The sequence below is a fragment of the Mugil cephalus genome, chromosome 13 (assembly GCF_022458985.1).
Source record: "Mugil cephalus isolate CIBA_MC_2020 chromosome 13, CIBA_Mcephalus_1.1, whole genome shotgun sequence".
In the NCBI taxonomy this organism is placed as follows: Eukaryota; Metazoa; Chordata; class Actinopteri; order Mugiliformes; family Mugilidae; genus Mugil; species Mugil cephalus.
Window position 1 is genome coordinate 12,883,348 of NC_061782.1, and position 14,478 is coordinate 12,897,825.

A 14,478-nucleotide genomic window follows, 5' to 3' on the forward strand; every position below is an offset into this window, starting at 1 on the left:
AGTTTACATATTCTTTGTCGACACAAAAAGAATACATTCTCACACCTTTCTCCCTGTGACCCGGACCCTCTTAAGGGGGCCCCTGGGGGCCTCTGTCCGGCAGGACAGGACCTCGCGTTGGCGCACGGCGTGACGGGCCACACGCTAATGGCTCCTGGACTTATCCAGTCTGTCCGGTAGAGTTTGCTGTGGCCGTTCCCGTGCCTTTCCTCCTCTCGGCTCCTCCTCCTCCTCTATGTATCAACTCTGTGACGGGTCACGTTATTGGAGGGGGGGGAGGAGGAGGAGGGGGGGGGCCTCGGTCGGTGGTGTGGAAGTGCTGCGCTCCCTTCCGACGAGTCACTGTCTGCCTGCACTTACCATCAAATATTACTCAAAGAGTTGACGGGAAAGCGAAACCGGCCGACAAACCCAGCCGGGGATCCTATAAAATCCCGGCGCTGAGCTCTACGTCGGACACACGGCTGTAATCCACCCGGAGGAGCTGGATCTCATCGCGGGCTGCATGACAAGCTGCGCGGCGTTGTAGGTGCACCGGAGTCTGCCGACGACATGGAAAATAAATAGTTGGTAACGTTGCGTTTCTTCCGTAAGAACACGTTTAGTTCGCTTCGGTAGACTTCCGTGGTGTTTATTCGCCCTTTTGCGAAACTGTCTTTAAGAATTGAGAGTGTGTTTGCGTAAAAAACTGTAACATTTTATCGGAAGAGTCCAGGGTTATTCAGTGGCAAGTTGTCACTCGCTTTCAAACGCCACAGCTTCCACTGTGACAATTATATCAATATGTTGCATCATGTTTATATCCTAGTTTTCTTATGAGTTCTTTCTCTTTCTGTTAAAAGAGTTGCCCGTTTCCTATGAAAAGTAGCTGTAATAGACTCTTAATAAGCTTCTAAGTCCTGGTCATTTCTCTTCCTGTGAGTTTGTTTGGCACACGTCTATCTGTGGATAGCAGAAATGAGACTGTGCTCGGCCCGCATGGACATTTCTATATCAAATAGAGCTTACTGCCATATTTAGAAGCTGAGTCTCGCTTTTGCTCTCCTCAGCTGCTCAGCATCAGTGTGGATTCAGCCGAGGCCATGGACGCGAGCTGGAAAAACTGCTTCGAAGAGGAGCTCCTGTGTCCCATTTGCCTGAATGTCTTCGACGAGCCCATCCAGCTGCCGTGCAAGCACAACTTCTGCAAGGGCTGCATCTCCGAGGCTTGGGCCAAGGACAGCGCCGCGGTCCGTTGTCCCGAGTGCAACCACGACTACGACCAGAAGCCGGCACTGGAGAAGAACTTTAAGCTCGCCAACATCGTGAAGCGCTTTAACGCCCTGAACACTGAGAAAGTCCCCGCCGTGCTGCACTGTGTCCTCTGCAGACGAGGCCCCCCGCTGCCCGTGCGGAAAGTCTGCCTGCGCTGCAAGGAGCCCTGCTGCCAAATTCATATCCAGACGCACCTCCAGCAGCCGTGCGCGGCCCCGGGACACCTGTTAGTTGACGCGGAGGAGCTGAGCGCTTGGACCTGTCCCAGTCATGAGGAGTACAGGCTGCTCCACTGTGAGGACGACCAGGTGGCTCTGTGTCCGTTCTGCTGCATCTCTCACTGCACTAACCAAAGACACACAGTCTGCGATGTTGACACGCAACGCATACAAATGCAGGTAGACAAATCCCACGCACACAAAATCAAACTTGCATCCGAAACTCACATGACAGTGAGCCGATGTGATAGATGCACAAGTATTTCTTTTGCGGGGGAGCGAACGTTTCTTACAGTTCGCTGTCCATGAAGGCGTTCACTCTTTGCCTCCTCTTGTAATGTTTTTGTGATGTGAAAGGAGAGGACAGGTGAAAGCCACCCCTCTGGGTAGATCACGGTACACACACACACACACACACACACACACACACACACACACACACACACATGCATGCACGCACACTGCTCTTATCCTGTATCACGCCACCCACCCTTAAGTTCTGTGATGTTATCTCCGCCGGAAATGATTACCCGTGTGATCCACAGGTAGTTTGTTGATGTCAGCCACCCCGATCGAGCTTCTTCTTACAAACGTGGCGAGGCGTGAAAATGCTCACATGCGCAGTATTTCGAGCTTTGGCAAGGGACGGTTCGTTTAGGGAAACCTTGACAGGAGGAAGAGGTAGAAAAGAAAAAGGGGCTTTACAGAACGTGTGATGATCTGGCAACAAACTGCCGAACAGTATGTAATGATGAATAATGAACAATGATTTGACTTGGCACGGTGGCCTTGAAGATATATACGTAGGATTGAGTCTCACGTTAGGCTTGTGTTTCATTGCGGGGTCCACTTATGTATTTTCCCTCAGTTCTTTATTCTGGTTTGCTCTCGTTTCACAAGCCTAATGTAAGTAGAAAGGTGTAAAAAACAACCACCCACCCACGCTGCCTTATACATGCTTCTTCCCTGTTCCTCCCCATGTGTGAAGGGGTAGGAGTGAGAACCACGGTAGTTTCTGCCTTGTCGGTGCCTTCGCGATTAGTGATTGTATTATTCCATTTGAGAAAGTTTCAGACATTTCTTTCCAGCGTAGATCACAAAGTTCTAAATAAGTCTTAAGTGCAAACTGTTGCCCTGGTTCAGAGCTATTATTGGGACAAAAGATGTCTGTTCAGCCCTTTCCACAGCTGCTCTTAGTCTCTACACACACTCACATGCACACACCCACCCATCTTTCTGTTCTTTCACAACTGTATGTTCGCGGGGCCGATGGAGTTGTCCAGCAGTCAGAGTTCCTGGCTCTTCTCAGATTAACGCTGGTCCCTGTTTGGGGGCCCTCCGACACAGACGGCACTCTAATTTATCGATAAGCGTTGCAAAAGCCAAAAAGTTGAGCTTCTTGTGTGCCGGGCCGTTTGTTGAAGTAATCTGAGGCCGGAGTGGCTTCTCATCATTACTTACTGAGAGGTAGTTCTTCTTAACAGAGCTGTGGTCTATTTTGGTAAAAGGATTTTAATTCCCCTGGCAGCACTCTTGTTGCTTTTGGGATAAAGTAAGAGGGAAAAAACCAATGTAGCTATGTTTGTATCTTAGGTTAAAGTTTTACTGTAACCTTTTGAAGGCTTCTTAGTAATTTCAAGACGAGAAAGGCTGGGTAACATAATAGTAATGTTGTCCTTGGGACAAGCGGAGGAGGAGCCCTCCCACACAGCCTCACCTTGGTTTTCTCAGGCACCTCGGCCGGAAACCATCTCTCATGGAAGCTCTGCTGTTTGCTGTTTCTTGAATCTGGGCTGGAGTGAGTCAGTTCCCCAGAATGCTGAGGGCAGTCCATTGACATCAGAAGTGGGGAATAGTTGTCAGTTGATTGTGAAAGAGGCTCTCTGTTCATTCAGCCTGAGGCTCCTCATTTAAACATGAGCTTCCTGGCAACCTGTGGGTGTCTGGATGCCTAAATAGGACAGTGGGGAAAGTGATCATTGGCAGGTTTAAGCTTGATAAAGGTAGGCTTTCATGCTGCTGCCGCGCTGCCCCTTACCCCTCATGCTATTTCGAACGCGCATCGAGACGAAAAAGGAATTGGAGGAAACATAACATAACAAAATGAGGAAGACGCGATTGTTGAAGAGAAGGACCAATGGGCGCAGAAACGCTGCTGCCTAACACAAAGCCAACTCACACAAAGCAGCCCATGCGCCATTTACAACATAAATAACCCCAACACAGTGTCTTTTCCTGTTTTCTTAACGCAACATTCAGACTTAAGTCACTGTAGGAGCCACCACTGAACTTTTATGGAGTGTATTAAGACCGCAGTGATTAATATCAGTCTCAAAGGTTTTTAGGTACTGTGCAGACGATACTTGGAAACCCTGGAGGAGATGACTAGCTAGATGCCTCGTGAGTCAGGTTTGGCGGATATTATCAGATTGTTTGAAGAGGAGTGTTTAGCTGGCACTGCCTCTTGTGTAAGCAAGATGTAGTGTCGAGATGTGGTACAGGTGTGGGATGTGTTATGACTGTGTGAAACAGGGTTTCCGGGCTGCTCTGGTTGGTTTTCAGCATAAAGTCAGGCTGACTTACGTGGTAAGGTGACACCGAACCAGTGATCCCCCGTCTTCACGACACCTCTTTAGGTGGCACGATAAGTGAGTGCATCGAACGTTAGGCACTAACCACGGAAACGCAGCAAACTCGACATATGCATCGATGAGTCTTTTCTCCCTCATCCTCTCTGTATTAAGTAGAACAGGGTGTGTTAGAGCGACGGCCAAGCATTCATCATAAATAACTTCCTTACCCAGCGCACCTCTCCCAGTGTGTGCGCAATCCTCATGTGCATGCTGGTAGAACATGTGATACCCACAGCAACAAGGAGCTGTTCATTGTAACCTTGCTCAACGTGTCCATCAGTGATTAAAAAGTGCAGCCCGTCATTCAAATATGTACTCTGAGCACTACCAGAGTTTGTATTTGTTCATTTAATACTACTATTAGTCTGACTCACAAATAATCTGCGTGTTTAGCTCACATTTACGTGCTCTGAAACTGAAGAATAGTTTCCAAGGTGTGGTGCTTTGCGTGTTGAAGCTACAGGGAAAGAATCTGAGCGGCTTGCTCTTTTTTTTTTTCTGACCATGAATGAGCAAAGAATCCTGTGAACATAAAAGTGTCAATTACATTCCTCCCATAAAAAAACTTAATAACATATACTTACTAATTAAAGTATGGCTTGTTGCTCCGGCGCCTGTATAATTTATCATTTTATAATGTTGGACTTGCTTCAGCAGCTCACATTCGTCCCCATGGCTCTAGGGGCCTCAGTTCTTAGAGTGAGATGTCTAGAGAAAACGGACAGTCCTGCAGTGGTGATGCTGCAATTAACGCATTAACAAATTATTGAAAACGTTTTTTTCTAAGCACTTAGGGCTGATCAATATTTTTATATTAGTAATGGATCAAATGACCATGTGTCTTGAGAGTGGGGTCACTCTTAGAGACAAAGAGAACTGTGACTCGACTCCACAGTTCCCCTCAGATTTGGACTCTCAGCAATGACATTTTCAACTGTAGCAGGCAGCTTCGATAGATTAACTGTACAATATCTATTCCTGCCAAATGGCAGGCTGACAAAGCCATCTTAAAGCTATAGGGCAGGACTTTTCGATGTAAATGAAGGTCTGTTGCATTTAAGCCCCGGTGAAACAAGTTCACGTAATCCAGATTAAGCTAATCAGGGCCATTGAAATTGTTTGGAGTTTTGCAGGTTATGGGAGTTTCAAAATGTGTTGTCTGTTGTAGCCACGGGTTGTTCTGTGTTTCATGTTAAATGGTATACACTGAGGAAGAGAGCAGCTGTAGCAACAGAGGCGGAGCACCCCAAAGAAACTAGGAATATGGCTGATGCCTATAGCAAAGGTATGGAAGTTACTAATGTAACTTAGGTTCTATGAGTTCTCTATCATTCAGGAAGTAGAATCTAGAAGGTGTTTATGAGAAGATTATGGTGCTCATTGAAAAAAAACTAAAACAGGACATGGTGTTCAAAGCAAGGATTGTTGTCAAAAAAAGAAAGAGTTTATAGCAAAGAAAAACATCTAGTAACCTTTTGAGAGCACCAAAAGAAGAGAAGGGACTGTAGAGTGTAGGCATAAGTACGTATCCACTGTGCTTCCTCCCGGTCAGAAGGGCAGGGTATTTTAAATGTTAGCTCACAATAAGTTTCAGATTGGCTAACACTAAACAGTGTGGAAGTCAGAGGTTGGTGGTGACCAAAACAAAGCTCAAAGGAGAAAAGGGAAACCTTAAATATGGGTGGCTAATGAATGTCGGTCTGTTTCTGCTGGGGATCAGTGTTGCTTTACCAGTTTAAATACCACTTTGGCTTATTTTGTGGTCTTTCCCACGTTGGGCATCCATTGTCAGCGATCCAGTTTTTCAAGTGCCTGTGGGAGACAACAATATTCCTGATGTCTCCCAGGTGAAAAAAAATAAAAAATTGTCAGCAGTCTTCTACACTAAAAAGGAAAGTTTAAATAATGCAAAAGTAGTGGGGGTAGTATTGTGTTGTAGAGACTACTATTTATTTCTCATTTAGAGTCCCTTTGGCTGTTCTGTTTAGGAAACTGTAGCTGGGCTGTTGGAATCGTTCATTCAGTTGATGTCCATAAGACAACATGAGTGTTGTAAGCAGCTGAAGAGGCCTGTTGCTGTGATACCACAATCTAACTACCCTGAAACTCGCTCACTCGAGGCCACAGGAATGTCCTCATTCTCCCTATCTCTCTCTCTCACTCTCCTTTTTTTTTTTTTTTTTTTTTTTTTGCTTGAAACTTTTTTTTTTCTCCCCCTGTTGCTTTCACTGTCTTTTTTGTACGTCTTTCTCACTTTCCCTCTTTCTTCCTTTCTTTCCAATCTTGGCATATGCAAGCAGTTCCTTTCCTCCCGTTCCCTTTCTGCCGGTGCGCTGCACTCATGGGGAGGGAGGGAGGGGGGGAGGGAGGGGGCAGACTCCGGGGTTGTGCACACAGACATGACAATCTGTCACTGACACAGAGGCCAATGCAAACAATGGGAGCAATGCATGTGGCAAAATGAGAACGCAGGGTAGCGAGGGGTAGCGAGACGCCCCAGCTTTCTGCTCCCTCACATACACATTAGCTCTCACGTATAAATACATACACAAGGCTTTGTTGCCATGACAGCAGGTTTTTCTCTTATTTGGGCACGGTGCCTTTCCCATGCAGAAACAGTTCATTAAAAAAGCATACCTGCCCTCCCTTGTTCCTAGTTAGCTGTCAGCCTCGTGACTGCAGATTGATTTCCATCTCCCACAGCAAATGGAGAAGGATTCTGTTTACTGGTTCTTTTTACTGGCGGCCTTTGGCTCTTTATGCGCTCTTGATTGAGCCCACAGAGGAAGTAGGCCGGTCCCGACAATGATGATGTAGCAGGGTCCCAAACTTAGGCGCAATCAGAGGTGGATTTGTGCAGTTTGTGTTGTGCCTGCGCTGGCGGTGCCCTGCTAATGGGTGAATACATGTGCTTGTCACTGGCAGCTGTTGTTTCCTGCCTCTAATCAGGACTGTGGAGGAAGTTGTGTCGCAGTAACTCACGAGAGGAGCCGAGGCCTGGGTTTTTTAGAAAGTTTCGGTGTATATTTTTATTTTCATTACATGTTGTGGCTCATCTGTCTAATCCATCCCGCCTCTGTCATCTCTCCCCAGGCCATGCTAATGAGGCAGCAAGACAGACTGGAGGGTCGTGTTCAGAACATCGATGAGCAGCTCAACAAGCTGGAGTCTGACAAGACACTAATGAAGGTGCAGCGCACAAAAATAACACTGCATATACTTAGTGATACTGGTCCCTTTGTTCTTTGTCATCATGTGGGTTTTTACTTTAATTTTGTTTGCTGTAATGAAATGACTCTGCCCTCCTTCACACTGTAGGAAAATGTGTTTCCAGCTATGACTTGTAAATGCATCGGGGTGGAAAAAACATCTTACAAAGTTCCAACTTTAGTTCTGAACGAGAAAATTGCAGATTCCACAAAACGGAGGAAGAAAACAATCTAATTTAATTTACAGCACTCAATTCATCAGTGTGTATTGAAGCACAAGGTCCTGTTTTTTTTTTGGGTTTTTTTTGCAGAGTGGGGTTTCCGAGGTGTATTTTTTGAAACGGACACTTCAGCCAGGTTCCATTTCATTTTATAACCGCGTGCTTGTGTTCCGACATAGGATGCGGTGTCTGAGCTGAAGGAGCGCGTCAGGGCCCGGTACCAGAGGATGCACGCGCTGCTCGAAACAAACCAGGCCGAAACCATGCAGATGCTGGAGAGCACTTACGCCACGTACGCCAGGAAGAACTCCCACCAGGCTCTGCAGCTCAACGAGAAGCACCAGGAAGCGGAAAAGCTCCTGAGCTCGGTACAAACGTTCCTCCAAAGAACGGAGAGCGTGAACTTCATGAAGGTACGAGTCTCCCACGCGCACTCTCGCCTGTGCATTCGTGTTTCACATCTGCTGAATGAAATGATTCGTTTCGAGACTTGAAAACGCACGATGACCAAAATGTGCTACGTGGGCCAAACACTGAGGTGTGAGCTCGGTATACTGTACGCTGACAGATGATGTACGACGCCTTCGCTGTCGTTCTCTTCATTGTAGCACTTAGTGAGACGTTTAAAGGCAAATCCTGTGGCTAATGAGCTAATTGTGCATGTTATTGTCTTTTTCAGAACACAAAACCGTACCAGCTGCTAATGGACAGGTGAGCACTGAGCCACGGATGGATTTATGCACACTGTCTGGAGACTGCCCATGCAATTATTCAGCCTCCTTTGAAACCAGAAATAAGTCATTTAAAAGATTTTGAAACCAAAGTGTACTTGCACAAAGGAGAGATGTGAACATCAGTCTGTTGTGTGCCGGTCCATTCACTCCTCTCCTTTGCCCAATGACCTGAATATCAAACCTATGTGACATTTAAGCAAGGAACAGATAAAAACATTGTGTGACAGCACTGAGCTTATAATTTAAGTTATTGATGTAAGTTAACAGCAGTAACTCAGAAATAATACAAATGTTGGTCTTATTCCTTTATGGAAAATATGACATCAAAGTGTTTGAGGCTGGCCAACACCTCAGCGATCTCATCGGTACTTCAACAGTTCAACAGGAATATTGTCCAGAACGTTGTTTGTTTGTAGGTCTTGGAATGAAACTGACTGGACTGTGGACCGATAGATTTTCTTCGCCCAGCCAGAGTCAGTTGCTGTTTTGCGTGCCTGGGTCAGTCAGAAGGGTTTGTTAGTGGTGGAGTGCAATGATCTGTGCGATGAATGTCAGCCTGTAGCTGATGGGGAAGAGAGTGTTATTGTCTTACAAAGTTAATTATTAACAAACCAGGAAATGTGCGCGCACATCAGGACCAAATAAGGGCAGCCACAAGGCCAAAAACACACGAATAATGATAACGAGAGAAAAAGTTACATTTTAACTTGTCCATTGGAGAGGAAAAAAATTCAAGTACCACTCCTTTTAAACATTTGGTTTTTCATTTCATTTAATAATAAAAAATAAAAAATAATCTTGAACAGGATACTTCACAAACCTATCACAAAATATATCCATCATTTTTACTTTTGTGTGTCTTTTTTTCAGGTCCAACTCACACCTGAATAGTGCCATCCCTCCGCTCAGAGTGGGCCAGCTCAACTCCCTTAATTTGCTGTCCGACCTCTCAACAAGAGAGAAGAATCTGAGAAAAACGCTGGAAGGTAGGAATGAAATTGAGTAAAGACTAAGCTTCGATAATATAAGATGAAATGAGATGAGATGAGATGAGAAATGCACAGTGAAATGTGTTGCTGTACATGGAAGTAGTAAAAAAGGACTACAGTAGAAACAGTGAAAATTCCACACACAAGGTAATAAAAAGGTGTAAGATACCTGAGAAAAATAAAATAAAAACTGTAAACTTGAAATGCAAACTTTAAGGCTCGTATATACACGAATTTATAACATCTTAAAACTGAACAAAGCGCTCTTTAACTCTCTTTGTTCTCCGACACCCCTTTCAATTCCCAGAACCTTTCAATGAGGCGTCCATTCTAGAGATTATCCAGTCCCAAAGCAGCTCTTCTGGCTCCCAAATGGGAACCAGTTCAGGACAACAGAAGAGAAAATACGGCATGGCTTTCCTGGAGAGTAACACTGAAAACGCCGCCTCGCAGGCTTCTCCGCCTTTGCTCTACAGCAGCAAAAAACCTTTCCTGGCTGACCAGAGCCATCGCCCTTCATCTGTGTACCCCTCGGATGTCCTCTCCCAGAATCCTCACGCTGGCCAAGGCCATAGTCGGCTCCTTGACTCCTCATCCCATCACATGGTGGGTCTAGGGTCCAGCTCTAGCCACCACTCAGGGACTATATTCCCAACCTCCCACTTCCCAGGTGGAGGCGCCTCTCAACAAGCCATGTACGAGGAGAGGGAGAGGGAGAGGAAAGTACTGATGTGCACTCTGAGTAACTGCTGCTGCTCCAGGGCCCCCGCTGCTCGTGCCCGGCCTCCGTACCCAGCGCCGGACTCCTTCCCGTCCATGACCTCTCAGGAGTTTCCCTCACACGCCCCACTGTCCGCGACCCAACCACTGCAGCATTTCCCCATAAGGGGACTGATGGAAGCGTCACAGACGGCCAGACACCCCGACTTCTACGGGCTGTACGGCCAGTCTTCAACCAAGCATTACGGGACCAAGTGAAACAACGGTTGTTTTCTGACGGCAGAATTAGCATCAGATTTCCACTCCTTTCCATTTTGATTCACGGACATGTCGCCGGTCTGTGTCTTCAACAGGCCTCCGCGTTCTTTCGACAGCCGTAGCTCCGTTTACTCCCTGAATCACAGTGACACCGGTAGTACTCTAATCTGAAACCCCAGCGTTGTGTTTTTATTTATTTTCTGTTTCAATTCGACTGGAAGTGCTAATGTGAATAATGTAGTCTTAAATCCATACAAGCAGCGAACTAAAGAAACGACATATCCTTTGTCACGAGTCCTGAGCATGGGACTCCAGAGACTCCAGTGCCTAAAAAGACTGACAACACACTCTTACTGAACTTGCAATTTCCTAGCTCTTGATTATTTCCTGTTTGCGGCTGAAAGCATGCAGGGAGCCTCTCCATGCACTCCAAAGTCCATGTGGCTTTAGAATATATATATCTATATATATATATATATATATAAAAAACACTGGACTGCAAACGCTTGTCAGGTTTTTCATGAGTTTTTTTTATAGAAGATTATGAATAAACCAAAATCTGTGGAAAATGTTGAATAAACAAACAAGCATATAAAATGTCTGTTTTGGTTGTACTTGAAGCACTGGTTTTGCAGATTTTATTGTGGACTTGTGGCTTTTTTGCCACGATTACAGTGTGTAGTTTAAACCGAGCGACACGTTTGTCAGTTCAAATGTCGTGTCTGATTATAGTTTGAGGTCTCCTTGCGCCGAGATTGTGTGACTTGTTTGGGTTTAGAGGTTATACAGTGTGAGTCACCGTGTTACAGATGAAATGTCACAGCTTCCTGTATGAAAAGAAAAGCCACTGTTGCAGTACCTCCCACCCTGCAGCTGACCAGCGATCTATTCATAGGTTATGGCTTGTAAAATGGGGGTGGGGGGGTGGGCGGAGGGGGGAACCTGAATGACCACATGTTTGAGATCTACTGTATTCAGAGTAAGGAGGTTTGGAGGATGATGTGTTACAGGCCGGCCCACAGCAGGCCCATTATCTGCCAATTTAGGACAGTTCACTTCCTTGTCAACATCCTGGTCTCTTTGTCTCATCCCTCTTTGTCTCGTTATTGGAGCTGGTTGTCAAGTTAGGTCAGAGAACAGGAATAACTGATGAGCAGCACCTCCCTCCCCTCTCCTCTCCCTCTTCCTCTCCCGGGGTATCATTTGCCAGGGCTCGATGCAGAGGAGGAGGAGGAGGAGGAGGAGGAGGAGGAGGAGGGTTAGAGCGGCGGATGGTATAAGCTCAGAGTTTTAATGAGGGCTGGGACAGTATAGTCATCTACTTATCTGTCACTCATACTCCTTTCATCGTTCCCCTCCCCCTCAATCAGATAGCGGGAGCAAGCTGGGGGGCAAAGTCAAGGCTGAGAGGAGAAAGGGAAGGCTGGTTAGACTGGGAGGGAAGGAGGGTGGGGGGGGGTTACGTAGCAAAGAGAGGCACATCACTTATTTATGGGTTATAAAATGTTGTGCCCTCCTGTTTCATTCCCCCGTTTCTCCAGTCCAATGTGTTTTCTTCCTCTCCCATTCAGAATTTCTGATATGATTCCCAGCCCCTCCCTTCAGCGGCGAATGCGTGAGGGAGGGGAGTGGGAGGAGCCGAGGTTTAGACACAGTGTGGCAACCTGACATTTATTGTGCGAGGGCCAATTAGCATTCCCCTTGTTCGGTGCTCCTTCGGCGTGCGTTATTAATAAAACATAGAGCAGATATTCTAAGGCAGGCCGCACCATTATTTTAATCCCTGGAAATAATTTACATCAATTTCATATATAAAACATACCAAGTCTGTTTTTTTTTCCATTGAATCACTTTGTGCTTTTTTTTTTCTAACCGAGAGCTCGTAGGAAGATGAAGCGTGTTCCTTTTGTGCGCCTCGTGTGAAGGCTCGGTGCGAGTTGAATCCTGTTTCATAAGTGAGTGTGTGCTCAGGTGTCGGGCGCACAATCAGTCAGTGTGTTTCGTCATGTATGTGCAGAGCTAGGCTCAGTGTGTGTGTGCGCGTGTGTGTGTGTTCAGTGGGGTTACATATAGGGTAAAGGGTGATGCACTGACAGCTGTGCTCTGTTGTGGCAGGTGTGTCGGGGCTGTATATGTATGAGTACAACACGCCCCTGCCTGCAGCAGGACAAGCGGCCGTACTGTGTGTGTGTGTGTGTGTGTGTTCAGTGTGCAGGGAACTGTGCAGCTGTTGTTTGTATGCTTTTGCCAGGGGATACTATCGGAGATGGGGTGGGCACTATCTCTCTCTGTTATTCTTTCCCACGCTTTCTACATTTTTAAAGGAAATGTCTAATTTATTGAGGCAGTGTTCAATATTTTGTACAACCCACTTTGACAGTATTAACAGGGCACATTTTGGTTGTCCACGAAGTTTGCACATCTGGGCTCGGGGCAGTGTATTCCTCCTCCTGGAAGATCCAGGCTTTGTTGGATGTGAAAAGTCTCTCCATTGATCTACAGACTCTGGGCTTCGGCCGGACCACTTTAGGACTCATGCTAATGCTGCTCCATACTGTTTTGGCTGTATGCCTTTGCTCAATGGCTGTTCCCCGGTCTCTTGCCGCTTCCCTCTGAGGGAGGTCTTCTTCAAGGTTCTTCAACGTCTTGCTCAAAGAGGCATGTAAGTCCATGTACTGGGGTTTGAAACTGCTAACCCTAATCTGCTAACTCTAACCTCCCGGTTCGAGAACAACCCAGCTCCACCTTCTGAGCCCCGTGACAAGATGCTACCACCAGCATGCTTCACCGTAGGAATGGCATCAGCAGGTAGCTGCTCTACCCTAAAGGCCTAATTGATGAAGTCCTGTGGAGGACTTCCAGCAGGTACTTCCATTTCTGCAAATAACTTCTGAAGTTGTGTTAAGACTGGCCATCTGGTTCCTTCTCCGAGCCCCGTTCTTCTGATTAATTAGCTCAGTGTCTCTTATTCCTGCAGGCACCATTTTTGAGGCCAGCGTTGCTCATTATAAGGCTCAGACCTTTAGAAATGGCTTCATACCCTTAGCCTTGATCTATGCTCCGGCGCTGTCTGATCACAGAGGTCTTGCTTGCTCTTTGTCCTCACACACCGTGTACATGGCGGGACGTTATATACACAGGTGTGAACATTTCGGTTCAATTTGCTGCAGGTGGTCTCCGGGCAAGTTCACGTCTTAAGGATAATTGAAGCAAACAGGATGCACCTGACTATAATTTGGAGCGCGGCAGCAGATGGTCTCGGCACTTGAGCGTTTCCAGTGTTATTTTCGCTTTATCGTGGAAGTTTATTGAGTGTAGACGGAAGGGGAACAACCCAATTGGTTTGATTTAAAATTAAATCAACAACTCAGTGAATCTGGAGGGATCGGAATACCAGTTATAGCAGCTGAAATGTTTTTCTCTGACTTCAATGAATATCAGCTCAGCACACATTTGACGACGGGAGCCACGTATTGCAGTAGCAGGAGTATTATAAAAGTCATTGTCAGTGTTATCAGTCTGGTCACACATGCATAGTCTGAGCAGTCCTCCTGACAGGAACACTGACATATACAGCACAGTCCATACAGAGTGGCTATTCATCAACCATGCAGAATTTTAACCTTCATCCGATAAGGCCTTTGAAATCAGTGCCAAAACTCTAATCCAGCGCACGCACACACACACACACACACACACACACACACACACACACACACACACACATCAAAGACAAAGATCCGTGGCCAAATGTTTATTGATCTCCCAGTCTATTTTTTGCTCTTGGAAATCACTGTAACATAAACCAGTCCTCTGTCAAGTTCCAGCTGAAAGAAAACAGGCAGCAATGAAACAACATACACCGATCAGGCATAACATTATAACCGCCTGCCAAATATTGTGTGTAGGTCTCCCCGGCCTCCGCAGATCATCCCTCAGATACTCGATCAGTTTGGGATCTGGTGAATTTGGAGGCCAGGTCCAAATGTTCGCAGCAGAACATTGCGTTGTCACAAAAAGGTCAATGTCGTTTACTCGCCTGGGGCCATGTTAGGGTGACACATTCAGGTGTCAAGAGGTGGAAAGTTTGACACTTGAATAATGTGGTTAATGATTATTCCCTTCTTTTACACTTATTTTGCACTTATTACAAAAAAATATTCACATTTGTAAAAACTGGACAAGAAAACAAATGTCTTCACCCTTTTTAACTTGTGCGTGCCGCCTGCTTGTAATGGCATC

General features: G+C 46.2%; 1 protein-coding gene across 1 annotated transcript; it reads left to right on the plus strand.

Moving 5' to 3' along the window:
- Positions 1-268: 268 nt before the first annotated feature.
- Positions 269-10,833, plus strand: trim8a (tripartite motif containing 8a). The gene is given in 8 exon segments (XM_047603745.1): positions 269-566; positions 1,050-1,066; positions 1,069-1,652; positions 7,199-7,294; positions 7,715-7,948; positions 8,215-8,246; positions 9,140-9,255; positions 9,566-10,833. Coding segments are annotated over 8 exon segments (1,764 nt in total). The 5' UTR covers positions 269-552; the 3' UTR covers positions 10,237-10,833.
- The last annotated feature ends 3,645 nt before the right edge of the window (positions 10,834-14,478 follow it).